Here is a 22685-nt window from a genome sequence, read left to right as displayed (position 1 = left end):
AAAAAAATGTTCATTTTCACGTTCTGCAGGAGCTAAAACTTTTCACGGTTCATCCAGCAAATTGACACGCAACTGTTCCAAGTCAAAAGAGAAGCATTGGTCGAGATGGACTTGTCGAATGTCGCCGGACGTCGCTCGCCGCCTCCGCCAAAGCTCAGTTTACCAAATGATCACTTTGCCTGCCACCAGTGTGAAATCGCGGGAGTCGGAGCGCTCCGCCCCAAAATGGAGTGAAAAAGCCTAAGGGGACGGCGACTGACTCGGCTGGCTCCTTAAGTGAATATTTGGCGCCCTCTCCTGTGCCGGCCACAGGAACACACGGAAGCGACATGAGACTACGGAAGAAGTGACTGCGGAAGAAGTGACTGCACTGGTATCCGCTAGAGGGAGCCAAACCCAAGTCAAACGACGAAGCCAGTCTGGACAGTGACCCGGCGTCTTGCCAGAAGGCAATCGGTCAAACGAATTGCGGAGAAAGCTGACAAAAGCGGGGTGTTATTTCATTGATGGCAAATAGCTTGTGTAGGAGCAACATTTCATTCATGGGCTTGATGAATGGAAGCACTTTTTTTGTGCGGGTTTTGTGCCTCCTCGTATCTTGCCTTATCCAACGCATTTCCGTCATGACTTGGGTATACTCACGGAGCACTTGAGTTTCCTTTTTTTCTGTCACTCTTGAACGCTTTACTGTCCACAATTGCTCCATGTGCGCACGCGCGTACTTCCGGGGCAGGGCGTCATCCGTATCTCATCAAAATGAGAGCGAATTAGTCAAGGGATTGGTAGCTCGTGTAAACCACCGGGGCGCGAACCGGTACCGATCCGTGGGTCATTTGGTACTCGGCCGCACAGAAAAAAAAAAAGAAAAAAAAATATCGACGATTAATTAATTCAGGTCAAGACGCTCGTCCCGGTCACGTAACATGTTTCCCCAGTCGAGCCCGCAAAGCTAGCAAAAATAAGTAAGAATTTAGTTTGAAAATTCTAAAAATAAAATTGTGGCTTCTCTCCCAATTACATCAGTCGCTGCATCTGTGCCTCTTGACACAGGTTGATTCAGGTCAAGACGCTCGTCCCGGTCACGTGGCATGTTACCCCGGTCGAGCCTGCGTAGCTAGCAAAAAAACGAGTAAGAAAAAGAGGTGTTTGGAAAGAGGAAAAGGCCCAATGAGGGGACAGAAGAAGAGGCTACAACTTCCAAGAAAAAGAAAACTGGATTAAAATCAAGCTAGCCAGAATATCCCGATATCGCCACAAAAGCACAGAAAACCCTGCTTCCCATGCCAACATCCTATCTATGTGAAGCGGGATTTTCTGCGGTTACAGCGACCAAAACAAACCTACGGAGCAGATAGTTAAAGGTGAGTTTTATTTTTATGCGCTTTGTTTTTGTTTTAATGGCAGTAGTATCATTTCATTTCATTGTATTTATATATACTTGTTATAAATGATTTATTTATATAAAGGCCGGTCCGTGAAAATATGTTCTGACATGATCTAAATATTCCTCTGACTTATCAAAGTCCCAAAATATTCATCCAAATGACTTTCTAATCATTCGTCAGTTTGGCTGATCAGAGCAAAGAGGCTCAACTCGCTCAACTCCTGTCCCGTGGGCGACAGCCAGGATCGTCCTCCGTCGGCGTCGGGACACGTCTGCCGTCTGCCAGCTTCCGTCGAGTCCGGACCTCGCCGGTCTTCACAAAGCCTCCATTGAGGAATCTCTGTGACATCCGCCGCCCGTCGGAGCCACCCGGGGTTGCCAAGAATCGGCCAAGAATCCCAACGGCAAGCGTCAAACGTTGGCCCATAGGCAGGCAGGCAGGCAGGCAGGCAGGCAGGCAGGCAACGCTGCCCTACGCTTGTTGCTTCCTCTTTTGGAGCTGAGAGAAATTGCGTGGCTGCAGGTCCAGCTTTGAAATTTCAAGTTTTGGTGGGGGGGACCTTGCAATGGTTTGTCTAACTTACTGATCTGGAGGTCCCTGGCTGGTGCTAGCTGGCTAGTGTTGCTGCTAGCTAGCTGCTTTTGCGGGGTTCCAAAGTGAAGGAAAAGAATGAAGGCCACTTGAATGCTACTGGAAAATGTCATCTGTGGCTTTCTTACTCTTCAACTTTGAGTTTTTTTCAAAGGCTTGTTCGTGAGGACCAAGAAGGACATTTGCAAAAGTTTCACTTTTGTGCCTTTTGCCTGACTTTGTTCCTTGCAAGAGCAAATTCTTTTGTAGATGGCTCATTTGGACTCGATGCGTAGACTCACGTGCGCTTCCTGGCCAGGCCGCTATCGGACTTCTACGAGCTTATCTGAGCCGGACCGAGTGTGGGGAGGAAGCGCCGCGCGACCGACACGCTGTCACTCAAGTTCCTTACGCTTTCCTGTGCAAAAACACTAAACAACCAAAAAAAACATCTCAACTGCTCAAATGCTTTGGTGGGCCTGTTTCCTAAAAATAAGCATTGTGACAGCCCATCTATATTGTGTTTTTGTGGCCATCTCTTGATATCGGTTTCAAATTTTGAATTGTTTGCGTTTATGCCAAAAGAGCAAATACTGCTGCTGGCGTGGAACGAGCAAGATGTTGGACAAAAGGGGTCCAATTGATGAAAGTTTTTTTTTGTCCAATCCAACCAAATTGTTTCCAGTCAATGCGATGAGGTTTGACTTGTCAGCTGCGTGACTTTTGCTCGGCTTTGCTTTGCACTTTCTTTGCAGCCGAGCCCGAGCCTGAGCCTGAGCCCGGTCGCTCCGTCCTTGCGTCACATTGCGCGGCCAACTTCATAAAGGCAGTGAAGTGATGAAAATGAGCAAAATGCCCAGTCAAATTAGCCGGACGAAGAAGAAGAAGCCAAAGAAGAACAATCGGAAATCTTATAATGCTGACTTCCCACCACCGCACGCAACTTTCATCGTGACGTCACCCAGGTCATTCCGACCCCTCAATTGGCGCAACAGCTGTGACGTCACCGCCCCGAAGTGACCACTGCGTGCGTAGCCCCTCCTACGCTGTCGGTCGTGCTTGAAGAACCGAATCATTGTTCGGGCGTCGTGGACACGGTCGGTGTGCGCGCGCGTGCTCTGTTCTGCGCTCGTGACAGGACCAGGACGGACCCAAAGCTCCGGTGGGTGCCGGTGGCCTGCGCGTGGAGTCATGGAGGAGCGCGCGCGCTTCCAGAGAAGAAAACAAGCCAAGCCGCGCAGGAAGAACGGTAACTTTTCATCACACAAACGAGTCGTTACCTCCGCGGTTCACACCCAAATTTGAAAAGAGTTGCAAAAGTTATGATGACGAGAAGAAGAAAAAGAAGCGTGCGCCGCGCGCGCGTGCGCTTGTGCTCCATCAGCGTAGTTTCATTGAAGCGGTGTTTAGCAGCGTGCACGGCCTTTTTCTTGGCTGCAACCTGTCGCTCGCTGCGTTGTTGCGAGGCGAGGTGGCGGGGACTGACTGAGTGAGTGACGAGTCGCCTTTTTCTGCCGTCCGCTTTGACAAGAGGGAGGGCGTCCGTCCGTCCGACATGTGCCACTTGAGGATATGTCAAAGTTCACGCAAGTCTTGCTTTTCCCGAGAGCAGCGCAAGCGAAATGCGCCATTGATCACCAGCGAGATAACGGCCCTACCCGCCCCGTCACAGACACAATATGAGGCAAAGCAGAGTGAGGCTGTCAATCATCTGAGCCCAAATTGATCATTCAATGTCATTTGTTTCTTTCTACGCCACTCGCTCGCTCGCTCGCTCGCCATCATCAAATGAGACGCTCACGTCTCAATGATGTCAAGATGCTCCTTGACAAATCATCCAAGTGGCACCAAACCAAAAGGCACATGACTATGCGGCTGTGGTGTGCGTCTGGATAGATTGGGATCTTGCAAATACGTACAAATCCTCCGTATATTGAAAAGAAACCACCACTGAAACTTTCTCTAAAACGAAACCAAGAAATTCAAACAAGTTAGCACATTGGAAAAAAAGAAACCACGCGGAACCAGCCATTAGAAAGCTAGCCGGGAGCGACACTTCAAAGCGGTGCCCACCCGACCGACGTCCCCTTCATCCGGCCCGGCGCTCGATAGGAAACCGGCCCGCTCGCTGGCCCGAGAGGAAGATGATGACTTGAAGATTTGCACACTTCCTGCGTCAGCGCTTTCACTTCTGCAAACCTTCCTGGAACCTGCACGCACGCACGCACGCACGCACCCGCACACGCATTTCCACGGAGTCACGGCTGCATATCTACACACGGTGCAATGTTGTCACGGTATATCGTAAACAAGCACCTCCACCTCCAGTGTTGGACCACGACGCGGCGACGTCACGAGAGCGGGGACAACAAAGTGAAGAAGATGGGCAGACGCTGGGTGAGTCGCCACGGCAACGCCTCCATCTGCACGTCTGCCCGCACATCCGCCAAAGTTGTTCTGTGAGCAACTGCGACGCGGGAGCTCGATACAAGAGTTGCCCCGTTGGCCTCAAATGTTTTGACCTATGCCTTTCATTCCCTTTTCGTAGCCAACGCCACTGTTTTCCGTCAACGTGAAGGCTTGTGCGGGCTTTCAGGGCCATCGCCGGCCCAGTACCTATGGCGCAGCCGCACGACCGTCGTCGACCCGCGAGACCCGAATGGGGCCCGAGACGGCGGCTGCGCGGAGGCCGTCGCGGGAGCTGCCGCGGGAGCCGCCGCGGGAGCCCATGCCGGCGACCCGATGGGAGAGCAGGTCAGGGCTAGGGTTGCAAAATCAGCTGTTGGATGACTCGAGCACAATACTGCTTGTCCCAAAAGTTACACAGCAGAACTTTTTCTTCTCATTTTATTCAGCATCATGGCAAAAAGTACCCAAAAGTCCCCCCCACCGTGAAGCTTAAAAGCCACCCAGATGGCGCTTAAAAGGAATCCAAATCCAGCCGCTTTTGTTTCTTTTGCGGCGTCTGGCTGCCATGCTTTTTCCTCTTTTATTGGCCTTCATTTTGAAGTCTACTTTCGCTCAATTCCGATTTGGGGGGAGCCTTTCAAAGGACAGGGGACGAGAACAGACCACTCGGGAAAGGCGCACAGAAGAAGCCCAAACGGCGGGATCCCCCTCCCCTCCCCACCGGAGATGACGCAATGTGTTGAATTGATTTTTCCGTTCAATTGCAGCTGCCGAAGGACGGTGGTGGCAAGCGCAAGTTCGAGTGCGCCGAGTGCGGAAAAGCCTTCAAGTACAAACATCACCTGAAGGAGCACCTGCGCATCCACAGCGGTAGGTGGCGGGCGGGCGCCACGGGTAACAATGGATTAGGATGGGAGGGAGTGAGAGAGGTCCGCAACTACGGCCTCCTCTGACATCTTTTCTTCTTTTCCCCCTTTTTCTTGTTCTGGGCTGGCTGCCAGGTGAAAAACCCTACCAGTGCCCCCACTGCCAAAAGCGCTTCTCCCACTCGGGCTCGTACAGTTCGCACATCAGCGGCAGGAAGTGCGCGGGGCCCACGCAAAGGCCGGCGTCCTCGCCCCCCGGCCCCGCCCCGCTCTCCCGCCGGCTGCAAAACGGCACATCGGAGACCGGCCCGGAGTACGGGCCGATGACGGGCTCTTGTCATGGCTTCCGTGCAAACGGGGACTCCACAAATGGGTCCGGCCGCCTGGGAACGTTGAGTGTGGACCTCCTTCTACCGGGTTTCAACCGTGTCCACAAGATGCGCAGACAAAAGATGGACAGGAACCCAGAGGAGGTTTCCAAAGCGCCAGCTTACCCAGTGAAGGAGCTCGGGGCCCACAAGGAGGAGGAGGTGGAGAGCGGTCCAGCTCAAAGTTTCACCCGCGCTGCGCCAAAGGCTCGGACGGTCCCAAACAAACAGAGTGACCTGTCTGTAGAGCTCTCGTGCCAGTTCTGCGAGGAGACTTTGCCAGGACCCGTTGCGCTCCACCAACACGAGCGCTACCTGTGCCAGATGAACAAAAGCGTCCGAGCCCTTTCGCAGCCAGCCACCGGACTTGGTCCGGGTTCCGAGTGCTCGCGATGGCTCGCGCCCACCGCCGAGGGGCCCCGCGCAATCCCCCCTTTCGGGGACCGCCTGTCGGCCACGCAGACTAACTGGACCGTGAATACGGACCCCGACTCAGAGGAGCTGGTCAAGATCTCCTTGGCTGTGGGCCTTCCGCAAAAGTTTGTTCGGGACTGGCTGACTCGGCGGAATCCCGGTCCTCCCGAGGACGGTGGCTCACGACTGCGGCAGATCTCGAGAAACTCGCCGACGTTGTCAAACGGCGACGCCTTTACGACAAAGAGTCCAGGGTTAAGATCACCCTTGGACTTGGGCCCTTTGGACTGCAACGGTCGTCCGGCGGCACTCGACTCCAAATGCGTGCGGTGTAGCTCCGGCAATCCAAACGCTCTGGTCGAGGAGGAGCTTTATGCCGATACTCCGCTGGATCTCTCTGTGCCCAAATACCTGGCGCGTGAAATCAGCGGCGACAGGAAAATGGGATCCGAGCAACCGGAACTCAGTGGTGACGGAGGAGGCCGGACTTCGGGAGCAGGAGACCGGCTCGGCATGGAGAGAGAGTTGCCGGACGGTGGCAGAAAGCGCCACCTTGTGGAAAAAAGCCCCATGTTTGGGAAGGATGCCTCCGCAGTGAGTCGGCTCCACACTTTGCCGACGTTTGTGTCACCCGCCCGCTACCCACTGCTCCTGGACTCTGTGAGCTTTGCGCCCCAAATGGCAAGCAGGGCCGACGCCTTTGCCGACATGTTGCACGCCAGCAGCAAAACAGCTCTTCAGGTACGTTGCTGGGGTGCCTTGAAATTTGATGAGCAGTTCATTTGTTCACATTCTGTCTGCTGGAGGATGGGCAGGTCTGGGGGGGGGAGTTGCATGAGGGCAGCCAGGTTTGTAAGCTCTGTCCAGACTTGGGATCATGGGGGGCGGGGGTGTGGGTGGATGTCCAGAAGGTGTCTCCCAGTCAAGAGGTGCGAGATTATCATTGCACATGTATGTTTGCGTTAGAGGGAGCTGTCGGACGGGTCTTTGGACTTCCTGTCAAGTGTGGAGCAGCTGACGGGAGGCCGGCAGGCTGCCCGTGGCGGGACGTACGCCTGTGACGTGTGCCGCAAAACATTCCAGAAGAGCAGCTCCCTCCTAAGACACAAGTATGAGCACACAGGTACAGTTGAATGGTGCTCTTTGTGGCTCGCTCTTTGTTTCTTGGGTTGCCTTTTCATTTGTTTCCTTCCCCCCCACGCACGCACGCACGCACGCACGCAGGCAGGCGTCCCCACCAGTGCCACGTCTGCCCCAAGGCCTTCAAGCACAAGCACCACCTGATCGAGCACTCGCGCCTGCACTCGGGCGAGAAGCCCTACCAGTGCGACAAATGCGGCAAGCGCTTCTCGCACTCGGGCTCGTACTCGCAGCACATGAACCACCGCTACTCGTACTGCCGGAGGGAGGCCGAGGAGAGGCGGGTCCGCCGGGAGGCCGCCTCGCCGCGGGACTCTCGGATGCGGGCCCCGCTCCTGTCCTGAGGGCTTTCGCCACTAGGCTCTCTTTCTGCATTCTGCCTGCCCGCGGATCTGATCCACATCTGTATGTGTCAAATCAAAAGCAACTTTTTCAGAAGCCACATCAAATTATTTTTTGGTGTCATTGCCTGACTTATTTATTTTACATAGTCATTTTGGGACACACTTCCAACTTTGACCAATCCAACTTTAGTCAAAGAAAAGCTCTTCTAACCATCCATCCATCCATCCATCCATCCATCCATAGATATCCATCCATCCATCCATCCATCCATCCATCCATCCATCCATCCATCCATCCATCCATCCATCCATCCATTCATCCATTCATCCATCCATCCATCCATCCATCCATCCATCCATCCATACATCCATCCATCCATCCACCCATACATCCATCCATCCATCCATACATACATACATACATACATACATACATACATACATACATACGTTCTCATCCGAGGCGGCTGTGCTGACCGTTAGGTCGGCGTGCCGCCGCCATCCTTCCATTCAGATCAATGGAATAAAAAGCTAACAAAATGAAACGTGTCATCTTTTTCTCATGAACGAGTCGATTGCTGACTCAAATATTAAAATAATGCCCCCAGAAAAAGTACTTGAGTTAATCATGTTCATCAGTTGCGCATGATTTAAATGTGCTCAACTGACGTCATCCTCCGGGAGAGATGACAATGCTGGTGTCGGACCAAAACTTCACACTTAGGACAGTTTTGCTATTTCTTTCTTTTTTTTTCTTCACAAATGGTACACAAGGTTGGTTGATACGATCGGTCAGATGCTCCATTTAAAGGACGTTGTTTTCAGTGTGTACACTTACTGACTTTTTATGTGTGGCTGTAAAAAACAGGAAATAAAAGTTGAATTGAAGGTTTGCAAGACATATACTAAGAATATTAAGGAAACAATTACCGCGCGAGCACGCCAAAAGGCAGTTGACGTATGGGGGCGTTGCCAAGACGTACGTCATGGACCTTGTCCATGAGCGAGATGACGTCACGCCAGGCCATGCCAGGCAACGCCAGGCGAATGGAGTCACAGGTGCGTGTGCCTGAGTGTTGTTGTCTTCGTCGACGTTAGCCCGACCAGCAGACTTTCATCGGGGGCCGCCGTGTATTCGTCAGAGATCCAATCTACCACATTCACTTTGGCTCCCCGTCTCCAATATTAGCCGTTAGCTCCTCGGCTAGCCGCGCCCGCCCGTGCGAGCTAGCTTCCAGCTGGCCACGGGTGGGGTTGTTCGGGCTTCATGTTTGACTTTAGTCGCCGTTTGGCTCAGCGAACAGCTCACCGAGCGAGTTAACGGCGTCGTCCGAGCCGTGGGCCGGCCTGCCGGGCTACGCATCCGGCCGGCCGGCCGGGCCACGCATCTGGCCGCACGCTAACGGCGCCTTACCGAGGAGCTAACGTTGCGAACCCGAAAAGAAAGAGTCCAAGTGAACGAGCACAGACAGCAGACTCGGTCGCCTGGATTGTTTGATGGGTAGTTTGTCAGCAACCGATGGCAAAGCCTCCTTCCCAATAAGGCGCTTCAAGCCCTCACAAAACAGACAATTTGGACCAAGGCTGTATGTTTGATTTTTTTTTTCGAGTTATGATGTCAAACACATTGCTTGTGCATGAGATGTTGAACTCGAGCCAAGTTAAAGTCCCAATGATCATTGTCACACACACACACACACACACACATCTGGGTGTGGTGAAATTTGTCCGCTGCATTTAACCCATCCCCGCGTGATTTTATTCCATCCCCTGGGGAGAGGGGAGCAGTGAGCAGCAGCGGTGCCGCGCTCGGGAATCATTTGGTGATCTAACCCCCCAATTCCAACCCTTAAAGCTGAGTGCCAAGTCGGGAGGCAATGGTCCCATTCTTATAGTCTTTGGTATGACCCGGCCAGGGTTTGAACCCACAACCTTCCAGTCTCAGGGCGGACACTCTACCACTAGGTCACTGAGCTGGTGTAGGGCTCGAGTTGAGCATGTATCAGCTACGCCAAGCATCATCCATCCTCTATTGGGAGCAAGCCTACTCGGGAGCCCTCAATTGGCTGTGACGGTATAGTTGTGAGTGACCTTGTCCTTGTGAGCGCTGGCTCGCTCGGCAGCAGCCCAACAATCTGCGCGGAGGTGACGTGACGTCGATGCTATCGTTTTGGCCGGCGGCGCCCCCCAAAGGCCGCCGCCGCACAATGGACGCCGTAATGACGGCCGGGGGCCCGCCGTGTACCATAATGGCGGGCGCGGCTGATAGGCTGGCTCATTTGTGTCTGCAGATACGGCTGATGGAGCGGCGGCCCCCGCCGCAAATGACTTGGCATTGTGTCCCTAATGAAGTCTGCTGTCGCGCGTCACTCGGGCCTGTCACTCACGCGCTTTGTTCCCCTTCCCGTCTGTGCGGTCAGGTCCCGTCGTCGCCCCCCCCTGCCCGGGTCCTGCTCCTGGAGCCCTTCTATGGGGGTTCCCACAAGCAGCTGCTAGACCTGTTGAGCGCCCAGCTGGACTCCTGCGTGGCCTTCACCACGCCCGCTAAGAAGTGGCACTGGAGGGCCCGAACCTCGGCGCTCTACTTCAGCCAAAACGTCACGCCCAACCCGGCGTACAGGTGGCTCCCCCACCCCCGCCTCCCCACATGCACACGCACTCCCCCCCCCCCCCCCACTCCCTTCAACACGGTCATCTAACGATTGCGTCATCAATTTGATCAAAGAAACCCAAGTTGGCCTGAGCGGGGCCTTTGAGACTTTGATTTTGAGACTTGTTTGACTCTCGGCGCCAGGGTGCTGTTCTGCAGTTCGGTTCTCAACCTATGCGAGCTGGTGGCCCTTCGACCGGATCTGGCCCGGCTGAAAAAGGTTCTGTACTTTCACGAGAACCAGTTGGTGTACCCGGTGCGCGAGGAGCGGGATCGTGACTTCCAGTACGGCTACAACCAGATCCTGTCGTGGTAAGTGGCCGGCCGCCGCCGCTGCCAGTGCGTTTGGCGTGACCCGTGCGGCGGCGATTTTCTGGCAGCTTGGTGGCCGATGTGGTGGTCTTCAACTCGGCCTTCAATATGGACTCCTTCCTGTCCGCCGTCACGTCCTTCCTGAACAAGATCCCGGACCGGAGGCCCCCCAAAGACCTGGTGCACGCCATCCGGCCCAAGTGTCGGGTTGTTCATTTTCCGCTGCACTTGGCCGACGTTGGCAGGTCGGTGACGTCACCGCGGGGCCGCGTGCCCGAGCCCTTGCGAGATCTTTCCGCAAGCCGCGTTTCGACCCGCCGCCGTTTTTTTTATTTGTCTGCAGTCACATCCTCGACATGTGACGTGTCTTATCCTGCCGCCGCGTGTGTTCTCCTGGCTTTTTTGCTCTTTAATCAAAGAAGATCAAGTTTAATCAGAAAAACATCTGCTGAGCACCTTCATCCGCCTTAATCCCGCACCTCATCCTCAGATGCGTGTGTACTCGTAGCTTGTCGCTCAGGGCAAGGTGTGTGTGTGCCTGTGTGTGTGTGCGTGTGTATGCGTGTGTGTGAGCGAGCGCGAGTGTGCGGCGCGTGTGTGCCTGAATGGCAAGCTACCCAGAGACGCACGCAGCCTTATCCTCATTTATTTGCGGCCGAGCGAGACGGATTTCCCCGGTCGGGCCCGCCACGTCGGAGTGGTACGTTTGTCCAACGAATCACGGCCGAGGTCCCGTGATCAAAGCAGCTGGCCGGTGGGCGGTGCGGATGCTTGGGCACCGGCCGCCGTCGCTTCTTTTTGCAAATGCTTTGGATGGCTCCAGCAAGGCCTTTCAAGGTCCAGCCATTGATCAGAAAGGAAGACCACTGGAGTTTGTGTTCCGCTTTGGGAACGGTGTGTGCGTTTCTTGTTTGCAGATGCAAAGTCCCGGCGCATGCCGCCGCCGACGTCATCACACCGATGGCCGGCGCCGCTGCGGACCGCCGCCCCGACTCCCCCAGGACGGCGTTGCACATTGTTTGGCCTCACCGCTGGTGAGGCGCCGGCGGCATCAGACGTTTTTGCGGGCGGGCGACCCGAGCGCAAAGGCGGACGGCGCGGCCTTTGCCCAAATGAGCTTAACGTGCGGCAACGGTCTCTTTTGTCCCGTGTTTTTGCCGTGCTCTCATGTCAGTGACGCGCTAATCGCCTCTCAACTGAGCAAAACACAGCTGGATTACAGCTGCCGCCACCGCCGCTTTTATTGCGCTCCAATTAGGATTAGCGGCTGCCAGACTTCATCTTCTTCTCATCTTTGCCGCTAATCTGCCGGTGGCCTGGATACTGGCATCGTCACCGCACGTTGCCGCCGCCAACCGCATTTGCGATGCCTTCTTGAGGCCTCTCACAAAACCGCCGGTAGCATTGGAGGTCTTGATCTGTCGTGTGCGCGTAGGGAGCACGACAAGGATCCTGAGCTATTCTTCAGCACCATGTTGAAGTTGAAAGAAGAAGGACTCGACTTCCTGCTCTCTGTACTCGGGGAAACATTCGCCGATGCGCCAGGTACGCGCGGCCAGCTCACGAGCGGCTAGCGCCAGCTAACAAGTTGTTTCCGCGTTGTTTCCAGAGGTGTTTGCGCGCTGCCGGCCTCTGCTGGACTCGCACGTCGTGCACTGGGGCTTCCAGGAGTCTCGGGAGCGTTATCTGAGCATTCTACGCCAGGCCGACGTGGTCGTGTCCACCGCGCGACACGAGTTCTTCGGAGTGGCCGTGTGAGATGCTACGCCGCGCCTCGCTTTTTTGCTGCGTACGTTTGCGTGGTCACAATCATCGTGTGTGTGTGTGTGTGTGTGTGTTAAGGTTGGAGGCGGTGCACTGCGGCTGTTACCCTCTGTGTCCCAAGGCTTTAGTCTATCCCGAGATCTTCCCAGGTACAAGTGCGCACGCGTGCGGTCGCTCCAGCCCGCCAGCCCGTGACCCCCAATGACCTTCGCCCCCTTAGCCGAGTACCTGTACGCCACTCCCCGGCAGCTCCTCAAGAGGTTGCGCCACTTCTGCGCCCAGCCGAGACGCGTACGCACTCATGCGCTCAAGGTAGCACACAAAGACGAGAAGGTCAGAGGTCAACTTTGGTCTGCTCCTTCTTGTTCATCGACAGCATGTCACGTTCCTGATTTGGATCATCAATATGGATAGATTCGATTATTTTAGTTTAGCTTCGCGTGTGACGTTTGCGTTCCCAGGTGGACACGAGCCGGTTCTCGTGGGACGTCCTCAAGGACTCTTTCCAAAGTCTCCTGAGCACATGAGCGCGCCTGCTTTTCTTTTTTGTTTTTTTCTCCCGATGATCAACAGACATGATCAGCTGGCGGGTGAATAGAAAACAAACAAAACCCCCGAGGGAGACAATGAGCCTTTTTTTTTTAAATAAAGTACTTTTAATGTAGCTCTTGGAACAGAAAGCCCTTTTGTTTTTAGCGCGTTTGTGTTGCGTTACAGTAGGGTGGTCACTTGTAAGGTGACGACAGCAAAGTTTTGCTTTTGGAGGATTTGTCGCTCTCATCAAGAAATTCCCCTTGGCGCCTCAAAGCAGATTAAAGCAGAATTACGACCTCATCGCAAATACTGTAATCCCGACAGCACGACAAGACACGCGCAGGAGCCACCGCGCCGGCGTCATTCATGCCCAGGTCAAAGTTCATCGCGCCGCCATGTGAACCTTATTTAGAATACCGGAGGTTTATCGTTTCGCGTTTTCTTGCCTTTGTCTTGCAAATAAACATCTTTATTTTCGTCATTGTTTTATTTTCTTTATTCATCTATGCTGCTGTTTTTGAGTGGTCCGTGATGCAATGTCATGCTAATTAGGATTTGTGGCGGGCACGAAGCGTAAAGGGGATATTTTGTCACAGTGCAATGGCGCCCTCTGTTGGCAACGTTTGGATTTGCATATTCGCGCGGAACCACTTGCGTCGCTGTTATGAAAAGTGGGTAAGGCGTTTATTTTGGCAGAGAGAAGCCGGATGTGTATTCGCGTCTGACCTTATTATGAAAAGTGTGCTAAGCTTTTATTTTGACACAGAGAAGCCGGATGTGTGGTCGCGTCTGAACTTGTTTAACTTGTGTGGACGCCTCACGAGCAGGCAGACTCTCCGCCGTGACAGGGAACTGCTCGTTCGCCTTCATCCGACCAGCTTGTCCGGCGTACAGTTGCCGAACGGAACCGCCGTCGCCGTTCTCCCGTGGAAGCGCCGAGAAGGGCGCACGCAAGTTCGACTCGTCAGCAATCGAAAATTCCCCGAAGCCTTCTTCCTCCCTCCTTCCCTCTCTCTGGCCATGGCAGTGGGGCCGGGGCTGAGTGGCCGCCTCTACCCCGCCGCCGTTGTATCGGTGGCGGCTGCGGCGCTGGTCGTGCTCGTGCGGAGCGGAGGCGCGTTCAACCTGGACGCCGAGCAGCCGTCGGTGTACGACGGGCCGTCGGGCAGCTACTTTGGCTTCTCGGTGGACTTCTTCAAAGCGGCCAACAAGCAACAGTAAGAAAAGCTCAGTGGCAACCTTTATGCAGAAACCCCGAATCGCGCTAACAACTGCCGACTTTTTGTCGACAACTTTGGGAACAAGGTGACCCGTTCTGGAGGAGAGGCTGGTTGCTGCGCATGCGCCACAGACTCCTCCGGGAAGGCGCAGCTTTGCTTGGCATGACTTCCGTCCCGCTCGTGACCATAATTGGACGCATGACGACGCACTTCCTGGCCTCGACTGACTACCTTTGGTGGGAGCGGATGCCTGCCTGTCTGCCTGTCTGCCTGTCTGCCTGTCTGCCTCCCTGCCTCCCTGCCTCCCTGCCTCCCTGCCTGCCCGGCTGCCCGCCTCCCTGCCTCCCTGCCCGCCTGACCTGCCTGTCCGCCTGACCTGCCTTCCTGCCTGACCCGCCTGCCTGCCTGCCTGCCTGCCTTTACTTGCCACTGGAATTCCAAACTCAAATGCTTGTTTCCAGTTGAAAAGGCCAATGATAATTACAAAATACAGCCCTGTGTGGAATTGAGCAAATCTGCCACTGAAGAGGTTTGGTAGTGTTTTGCGGTCTCCACTCCGACGGCGTCCACCCAGAGCGGCGCACACGTTGGGACTCCTGTCAGAGCCAACGTCCGTCTCCAATCATCATTAAGATGGTCCCGATTAGCAGGGCAAATTGACGCGGAGGTGTGTCGGAGAGTCTTGCAAAAAGAGAGAGGCATAACGAGCCCATTGCACTTTGCCGCTTTGCTCAGGTCGGACGTCCTGATCGGAGCGCCGCGGGCCAACACGTCGGGCGACGTACTGGAGCGAGGGGCCGTCTACAGCTGCCCCTGGGCGGGCGGCGCTGCCTGCCGCCAGCTCCTGTTTGACACGTCAGGTACGCAAACCCACCACTGCGTGTCTGTGCTGGCCCATACCGTGTTCTCCAATGACGTGTTTTACATTCTGCCAGTTTTCTTTTCAAGTGGAGCATTTTTAGATGCCAGTCAGCCATTTGAGGCCATGAGAATAAAAAAAAAAAAAAAGTAACAATGTCTTCTGAAGTGTGGAAAAATCCCGAAGCAGCGGTAGTCTTGCGTGCGTTGGAAAATACGAGTCTATTGTTGCTAATTTCGCCTGCATGATTCAGCAACATAATCTGGGATTATCAGCGTGTGCAGAAGAGGAAGTGAGCGAGCGAGCGGCTCAACTCTTGCGCCATATTTGGACAAATGAATTTCCATATGTTTGACGCGTGCCTGCGAATGCCCTGCTCGTCGCCCAAATTGGCAGACTCAAATCATTTCTGTCTTTAGAAAACTCAACAAAGTGTTGAAATATTGCAAAATGGCGGACCTCCGTCCTTCTCGTCGCAGGCGACAGGAAGAACGCCAACGGCGCGCCGATGGAGTTCAAGTCCAAGCAGTGGTTCGGCGCCTCCGTGCGCTCGGACGGCGAGCACATCCTGGTAAGGAAGAGCAAAGCGAAAGCGCGCGGCCATGAAGGAGCCACGCAATCAAATGAGGAAAAGGCGGAAAATCCAAAGCCGGTCGACCCAAAAGTCTGCTTTTCTGGGACCTCTACGCAGGCGTGCGCGCCGCTCTACCAGTGGTCCACCTTTGGCGTGTCGGAGCGCGAGCCGGTGGGAACGTGTTTCCTTAAAAAAGACGACACGGTGGTGGAATATTCTCCCTGTCGCTCACGTGCGTTCCCGCCCGCCTGTCCTTCTGTCTTCGCTTCTCCCAGCCGGTCACGTGCCGGTCTTTTCTCTGCGCAGGTGCCAACTCCCCGGAGGGCCAGGGCTTCTGCCAGGCTGGCTTCAGCGCCGACTTCCTCAAGGTAGGCAGGTGGCGCCGGCCGGCATGCTGAGCTCAGGTACTAAGGCCAGTCCCGTTGTGTGTATGTGTTGCAGACCAACAAGCGAGTGGTGGTGGGAGGACCCGGAAGCTTCTACTGGCAAGGTCACGTCGCCTGCACGCATGTCGCCTTCCTTCTGCCTGGGGGGGGGGGGTTGTTAGCATTTTTTTTCCCCCCTCACTTGGTCGCAAACGGTCGAGGTCGGGTTAGCACGGGCCGCTCTCGTGTCGTTTAGCCTCCAGACGCTCCTCAGTCCGGACATAGCCATCGCGAGCGGACTCTCTGGGCAGATTCGTCTCAAGTGGTCTGGTGTCGGTCGTCTCCCCACAGGTCAACTAATATCGGACGACGTGTCAGAAATCTTTGCCCGCTTCGACAAGAGCTACGTCAGCCCCTACGGAAAGACGCTGGCCACCAAGTCGGCGGGCGCCCAGTATGATGACAGTTACCTGGGTGTGTGAGGGCGGCTTGCAAAGGGTGGCCGGCGTGGGCCTCCTCCGCTCCGCTCCGCTCCGCTCACTCCACCCGCCTGCCTTTCTTTTTGCCACCAGGTTATTCGCTGACTGTCGCAGACTTTAACGACGACGCAATTGAAGGTAGCCTGGCTGGGGCTTTGGGTTTGACGGCCGGCCACAAGTTGCTGATGCCGCTCATGTGCTTGCAGATTACGTGACGGGCGTGCCGCGGGGCGACAAGGCGCTGGGTTACGTGAGTGCAGCATGTCGGCCCGTGCCGGCAGGCGCCTGCGTGTTGACGCGCGTGCCGACGCGCGTGCCGTCTTTCAGGTCAACATCTTCAACGGCCACAACATGGAGTCCATGGTCAACTTCACAGGCAGTCAGGTGAGCGAGTCCGTCCGAGCCCGACTTGCAAAAGTGTCAAAGGGCGCATGCCATGTGATTTGCGTGGCCTGGCGTGATCCTTCTCTATGTGTCACTTCAAGATGGCCGCCTACTTCGGACACTCTGTCGCCGCCAGCGACGTCAACCAGGACGGGTGAGTGGCCTGCCTGCCCGCCTGGCTGCCAACGCTAACGCGAGGCTCATGCGGGCAGGTTGATGGACCTTCTGGTGGGCGCGCCTCTCTTCATGGACCGAGGCTCCGACGGCAAGCTGAGGGAAGTGGGACAGGTAACGGCAACACGCGTCTCACGTCTTTGTCCGGCTGGGTCCCGCTGTGACGCCTTTTGGCTGCAGGTCAGCGTGCTCTTGGGTCGAGGAGGCTTCTCTTTCCGGCCGCCGCTGACGCTCACCGGCTCCGAAGTGTACGCCCGATACGGCTCGTCCATCGCCGCGCTCGGAGATCTTGACATGGACGGATACAATGGCACGTGTGTGTGTGTGCGTGCGTGCGTGCGTGCGTGCGTGCATGCGCGAGCGAGCGAGCGAGCACGTGTGGTCACGTGTTTGTGTTTGACCCCAAGCAGACGTGGCCATCTCGGCCCCATACGGCGGTCCGGAGCGCCTGGGCCAGGTGTACATCCACAATGGCGGTCCTCAGGGCCCGTCGCAGACGCCCTCACAGGTACCAGCGTCCCAAAGCAGCAGCCTTCCTTCCGTTCAATCCCCTAACAAATAATCAGTTTGGAGTTGAGACAAATTTGTTGAAAAATGACACGCAAGAAGCGTCAAATGATTTTTGCCTTGATGGGATTGGTTAAGATGAGCCAAAAATGAGCGCTTTGTACGTTTTCATTTACCACCCTAGCTAGCTAGTTAGCTAGCGTTTGTCCATCTTGTGTGCACGTGCCACCTGGCAGGTCCTGCAGGGCAAATGGGCCTCCAGCTACATGCCAGCCAGCTTCGGCTATTCCATGACTGGGAACACGGACATAGACCGCAATGGCTATCCAGGTAAATGCCCGCCCGCCCGCACCAGGTGCGTGTGATGAGGCAGGCGTTAACCTCTTGCAAATGTTTCTCTCTCAGATTTACTGGTGGGAGTGTTTGGAGCCGACAGGGCTGTTTTGTACAGGTGATTAGCTGCGCACGTGCCCGCCCGCGTGCGTGCGCGTGTGCGCGTGCGTGTGCTTGCCGTGTGCTTGCCGTGACATCAAACAAGTCAACGTGTGCCACCTAACCCATGCTCACATGCGTGCGGTCAGAGCGCGGCCGGTGATCAGCGTCAACGCGACGCTGGACATCAGCCCTCAGATCATCAACCCTGAGGGGAAGAGCTGCACGCTGCCTGCGTCCGGCCCTGCCGTGTCCTGGTGAGTGGGCGGGCGGGTGGGTGTACAGGCCGCCAAGCGCCTTTGCTAATCGCTGTCCATCGGTCCACCCGCAGCTTCAAGGTCAAGTACTGCCTGAAGGCCAGCGGCGTGGGGGCGCCCTCTTCCCTCAGTGAGTAACCTTCCGCCGGCGCGGGGGCTCTCCTGCCTGCCTGCCCGTCGGGCGCTCGTGAGCGTGCGCTCCCTTCCAGCGTTCCGCGTGGATGTGCTCCTGGACCGACTGAAGCAGAAGGAAGCGGCCAAGCGAGTCCTCTTCCTGCACAGCCGAAGCGTCGCCTACGCCAAGAACGTTACGCTGAGCAACGGCGGAGGTCCCTCGTGCGAGGAGCAGGACGTCTTCCTCAGGGTAGGTAGAGTAGGAGCCCCCAGACGGCCGGACGGCCCCCGCCCACTCTGCCCTCATTGATGGATTGCTATATCAGCCCATCAATTTGCATCAGTCGTCCATCCCGATAGCAGACGTTTGTAAACGTGTCACCCAACCGACTAAGCTCAATGGGCTCGGTTGCTTTTGCGGCGGCAGGACGACCGCGACTTCCGCGATAAGATTACGCCCATCTCGGTGGTTCTGGAGTACGCCTTGGACTACGGGCGCGCCCGAGACGGCAACGGCCTGCTGCCCGTCTTGGATGTGGCCGCGCCGCCCAATGTCACCCGCCAGGTGAGACAGCCGCTCGTGACGCCCGCTCGTGACGCCCGCTCGTGACGCCTCGCTGTCTCCAGGCTCACATCCTGCTGGACTGCGGCAAGGACAACATCTGCAAACCCGACCTACGGCTGTCGGTCCAGAGGTGACTGCGGCCACGCCGCCCAAACCAACACTAAGTCTAAATCCGCCTCCACCCCCTGCCCCCCAGCGACCGCTCCGAGATGGCCATCGGCGACGACAACGCAGTGACGCTGGAGATTGTGGCCGAGAACCGCGGCGAGGGCGCCTACGAGGCAGAGCTCCACGTCTTCCCGCCGCAACAGGCCGACTTTACCGGCGTGGTGCGCAGCCAGGTAAGCGTTTGCGGCGGCAGCGAGGCTCAGCCAGGCCCGGTTTGCGGCTGACACCCGTGTGGCTGGCGCTGTGCCGGCAGACGCTGAGCCGGTTGTCGTGCGCCTACAAGAAGGAGAACCAGACCAAGATAGTGGTGTGCGATCTGGGCAACCCCATGAAGGCCGGAACCAAGGTCAGTGGAGCCAAAATGTGTCCTCCTTCGTCTGTCTGCTAGCTTGGATTTGTTTGTGTGTCCTCATCTTGTGACTGGCTGCCATCCTTTTCCTTTGTTTGGCCAGGTGCTGGCCGAGCTACGTTTCAGCGTCCACCAGCTGTCAGAGGACGACACGGACGTGCGCTTTGACCTGCAGATGGTCAGGTCAGACACGCCGGCCGGCCGGCTCACCCCCTTGGGCTCACCTCGGGCTCACCTCGGCCCCCTTGGCGTGTTTGCAGCTCCAACCAGTTCAATAGCACCAGCCCCAGAGTGTCCAGCGTCACTAAGCTGGTCGTGGTGGCGCAAGTCTCCATACGAGGGTAACGACGGCCACCTCACTGCAAACGGTCCCAGATGAGACCAAGATCCATTTTGTGAATGTCACCTGCGGGGCTCGCTCAAAGTGGTCTCATTTGGGGAGCATTTCACCAGGGGGTGTGGACTTCAACAATCTACTGCGGGTGATGGTTGTGTGTGTGTGCGTTTGTAGCACGTCGTCTCCCGGCCAGCTGTTGCTTCCCATCGCCAATTGGCAAGCCAAAGTTCCTCCGCTCACCGGCGACGACATTGGACCACAAATTGTGCACGTCTACGAGGTAAGCACGAGATAGGCAGGACGCCCGCCCGAACCATCTTTCTTTTGACGCGTGCGTTTGCGCGCAGCTGCTGAACAGCGGGCCCAGCACGCTGAGCCTGGCTTCGCTGGAGGTGGAGTGGCCGTACGGCCGCCACAATGCCAGCCTCCTCTACATCACCCACCTGGACACGGAGGGCCCCGTCAACTGCTCCAGCGACGTGCGACTCAACGCGCGCAACGTCACCGTAAGACCTTTCCAGCCACCACGCAATGTTGTTCTTGAAGCCTGATGCTAGCTTGTCACTGCTAGTTGGAGAGTCCCCTGGCGGCGCTGAAAAACGCCAGCGCCGGAGACGGCCAGACGGAAGGCCGCAAGCGCGTGCGCAAGCGTGAGCTGCAGACCGGCGGCGACGGCGGCAATGACGACGACAACCCGCTCGAGCTGGTAAAAGCGCCCGGCCAGCCGGCTGCGGCGGCCGGCCGGCTCGGCGCCGTGACGGCGACTTGACGGCTGTGTGCGCCTAGGACTGCAGCACGGCGTCCTGTGTCAAGCTTCGCTGTCAGGTGGGACGTCTGGAGAGGAAGAAGAACGCCATCGTCTTCATTTACTCCCGACTGGACGTCAACAACTTCCTCAGAGTGCGTACACACACACACACACACACACACACACACACACACACAAGAACAGTGTGACGTCGCTGTGTGCGCGTGCAGGCAGAGAACCAGAATCGCTCGTACGTGTTGGAGTCCACCGCCTCCTTCAACGTCATCCAGATGCCCTACAAGAAGATTCCGGCCACGCTGCCGTCCAACAGCACCGCCGTAAGACGCATGGCCAGGCCGGGCCGGGCGCTCTCTCTCTCTCTCTCTCTGACGCGCGTTTTTGGCCAGCAGGTTAGCGTGTCGGTGCTGTGGGTGGCGGACGCCCCCCAGCCGGTGCCGGCTTGGGTGGTGGCGCTGGCCGTGCTGGCCGGCCTTCTGCTGCTGGCGCTGCTCATCTTCATCATGTACAAGGTCAGAGCCGCCGAGTCCGCCGCCGTCTTTGCGAGGTGACAACGTGTGACGACTGGTACGTGTCACGTGTGTGCGTCCAGCTGGGCTTCTTCAAGCGAGTGCGCCCCCCGCAGGAGGATTGCCTGGAGAAGGAGCAGCTGCAGCCCGAGGAGAACGGAAACGCAGACACTTAGCCCGCTCTGGCCTGTAGCCTAGCTTAGCACAAAGACACATCCTTTGTGAGCACCATCATGGACTCTTTGCACTTTGTTGGCATCGGCGCAAACTTGAGCAGACGCCAGCGACAACAATCCAGCAGATTTCTCCGCTAAGCTAGCCGTCGTCGGCGTGCTAGTTGCCGTTCTCGCTAACGTCGCTTTTGGCCAACGTGTTAGGGTGTTTATTTTTTAACTCAACACTTTGTTGGAAAAGATTAACTGAACCCGAGATGTCCAAACATTACCTTTTACATTTCTCTATCGGCCGCTACCAAGTATTCTGAAAAAACAACAACAATTGACTAATTGGCCCGCCCGCAGAATGGTTCAGCATTGAGAAGCTCAGTCCAACGTGACAAGCCGGCTTAGGGCGGATTCTAGCTGTTGCACCATCCAAAAAGTCACTATCCCTTCTTGTACGTACTTGGCTCGTCATTTCTGCATGCGATGCCGATGTGCTGCAAAGTTGGTCCTTCAAACGGTCGCCGCCACCGCCATGACTGGCTTGACGTCGACTTTTACCTTGTACCGTTCCCACCGACGTTAACAAATCTTCATTTCAGATGCTCAAAAAAAATCACTAAATTTCGAGGCTATTGGTATTTCATATGGTACAATATGCCGCCGGGCAAAGGCAGACGTGAACGTGGAATGGGCTTGGATGCCGACCACGTGGGTGGCACGAGCGCAGTCGGCACCATGTTACCCTTGATATGGCGGCCCTCTACTTTGTTGCCGATTCCTCAAAGAAATGATTCATCACAGATGCGTATTTTGACTATTGCTAGTCCATGTTTGTTTTAGTTGCTTTTCAAGCCTTATTTTAAAAAATGACTTGCTAGTTAGCAGATGTAAACTGAACCTGGCTAACAGCCAAGCTAGCTCGCTCGGCTAATTACGTTCATCGCACTGAGACGTGAGTCACCGCAACACGCCACTTCCGGTTAGTGTCAGGATTCAGTCTGTAAAGTGAGGGGTTTGTTTTTCTACTTATGCTTGTAAACACACTCGGAGCGGCGGATGTTGTCGACATCAGCCGACTCCCGACGCCTAATGAGCTGAGCTAGCTCAGAGGTCTGATATTGTTTTTTCTTCTTCATTGATACGGATTTATCTTGTCACCTAACTTTGAAAATAAACTACTTTCCCAACATCCGGCGGCATTGTAGTCCACGTTTCGGCGGTGCATACGCAATTCCATTGCACGCCTAGCACACTAGCTCCAAGAGCAAAGTCCGAAGCAGGAGCAAAATTGTTACCTCAAAATGAGTTTTACTGGCATTTTCGCTTTCATGAAAACATTTTGTGGGTGATGTAAAAGAGCGAGAAGAAACTTTGAGAAAACACAAGTTTTATGATGGCCGTGTGCACGAGGAAGCTTGGAACAGACTAGCTCTGTGCACGACTAACAGGATGGCTCGTGTCAAGTTCTTCAGCTCTGTGTCTGACCTGGCCCCCGGGCTGGACTCGAAAGGGAAAATAATTACGCTAAAGAGCCACTAGAGGGAAGCAAAGCAATATATCTCACGCCGAACCTAACAGAATAATTTAAATAAAAAAGGAAAATCACAACTGGGAAACTTCTCAAGAAATCAAGGTAGTATTGAAATAGTGCAAATGTTGGATTAAATGTTTCGACTCATCAAATGAAATTGTAACTGGAAACACGT

General features: G+C 55.6%; 3 protein-coding genes and 1 long non-coding RNA gene across 8 annotated transcripts; 3 read left to right on the top strand and 1 right to left on the bottom strand.

Annotated features, from left to right (window-relative positions):
- The first annotated feature begins 2431 nt into the window (after nucleotides 1-2431).
- LOC133159660 (zinc finger E-box-binding homeobox 2-like) lies at nucleotides 2432-8041 on the top strand. Its single transcript, XM_061286884.1, has 7 exons — nucleotides 2432-3204; nucleotides 4284-4352; nucleotides 4504-4709; nucleotides 5132-5234; nucleotides 5366-6753; nucleotides 6979-7135; nucleotides 7237-8041. The coding sequence occupies exons 1-7, from the start codon at nucleotides 3147-3149 to the stop codon at nucleotides 7494-7496; spliced, it is 2241 nt and encodes a 746-aa protein (XP_061142868.1). The 5' UTR covers nucleotides 2432-3146; the 3' UTR covers nucleotides 7497-8041.
- LOC133159669 (uncharacterized) lies at nucleotides 7602-8567 on the bottom strand. Its single transcript, XR_009715724.1, has 2 exons — nucleotides 8427-8567; nucleotides 7602-8351 (listed from the first exon to the last, which is right to left on the bottom strand). It is a non-coding gene; the product is annotated as an uncharacterized LOC133159669 (long non-coding RNA).
- On the top strand, nucleotides 8420-13237 carry gtdc1 (glycosyltransferase-like domain containing 1). 3 transcript variants are annotated; one of them, XM_061286896.1, is made up of 10 exons: nucleotides 8420-8555; nucleotides 9917-10116; nucleotides 10291-10458; nucleotides 10527-10703; nucleotides 11376-11492; nucleotides 11894-12003; nucleotides 12068-12212; nucleotides 12301-12371; nucleotides 12443-12534; nucleotides 12684-13237. In XM_061286896.1, exons 1-10 carry the CDS (start codon nucleotides 8457-8459, stop codon nucleotides 12747-12749), a joined length of 1245 nt encoding a protein of 414 aa, XP_061142880.1. In that variant the 5' UTR covers nucleotides 8420-8456; the 3' UTR covers nucleotides 12750-13237. The 3 variants fall into 3 exon arrangements, with proteins under 3 accessions (XP_061142880.1, XP_061142879.1, XP_061142878.1); XM_061286895.1 differs by having other exon boundaries at nucleotides 12443-12555; XM_061286894.1 differs by having other exon boundaries at nucleotides 12443-12886.
- Nucleotides 13238-13356: 119 nt separating this feature from the next.
- itgav (integrin, alpha V) lies at nucleotides 13357-22168 on the top strand. 3 transcript variants are annotated; one of them, XM_061286874.1, is made up of 32 exons: nucleotides 13357-13973; nucleotides 14712-14836; nucleotides 15315-15406; nucleotides 15527-15641; nucleotides 15716-15777; nucleotides 15851-15899; nucleotides 16126-16248; nucleotides 16347-16391; nucleotides 16460-16503; nucleotides 16581-16637; nucleotides 16739-16791; nucleotides 16850-16925; nucleotides 16992-17121; nucleotides 17222-17319; nucleotides 17555-17648; nucleotides 17724-17769; nucleotides 17900-18007; nucleotides 18082-18137; nucleotides 18217-18371; nucleotides 18549-18686; nucleotides 18749-18816; nucleotides 18883-19027; nucleotides 19108-19200; nucleotides 19307-19386; nucleotides 19464-19544; nucleotides 19715-19820; nucleotides 19888-20046; nucleotides 20112-20246; nucleotides 20327-20440; nucleotides 20519-20626; nucleotides 20699-20818; nucleotides 20899-22168. In XM_061286874.1, the coding sequence occupies exons 1-32, from the start codon at nucleotides 13357-13359 to the stop codon at nucleotides 20989-20991; spliced, it is 3585 nt and encodes a 1194-aa protein (XP_061142858.1). In that variant the 3' UTR covers nucleotides 20992-22168. The 3 variants fall into 3 exon arrangements, with proteins under 3 accessions (XP_061142858.1, XP_061142857.1, XP_061142860.1); XM_061286876.1 differs by adding an exon at nucleotides 14062-14212 and having other exon boundaries at nucleotides 13391-13973; nucleotides 16850-17121; XM_061286873.1 differs by having other exon boundaries at nucleotides 16850-17121.
- The last annotated feature ends 517 nt before the right edge of the window (nucleotides 22169-22685 follow it).

The sequence above is a fragment of the Syngnathus typhle genome, linkage group LG9 (assembly GCF_033458585.1).
Source record: "Syngnathus typhle isolate RoL2023-S1 ecotype Sweden linkage group LG9, RoL_Styp_1.0, whole genome shotgun sequence".
Classification (NCBI taxonomy): domain Eukaryota; kingdom Metazoa; phylum Chordata; class Actinopteri; order Syngnathiformes; family Syngnathidae; genus Syngnathus; species Syngnathus typhle.
Note: the sequence above shows the minus strand (reverse complement) of the source record. Positions and strands in the feature narration are given on the sequence as shown.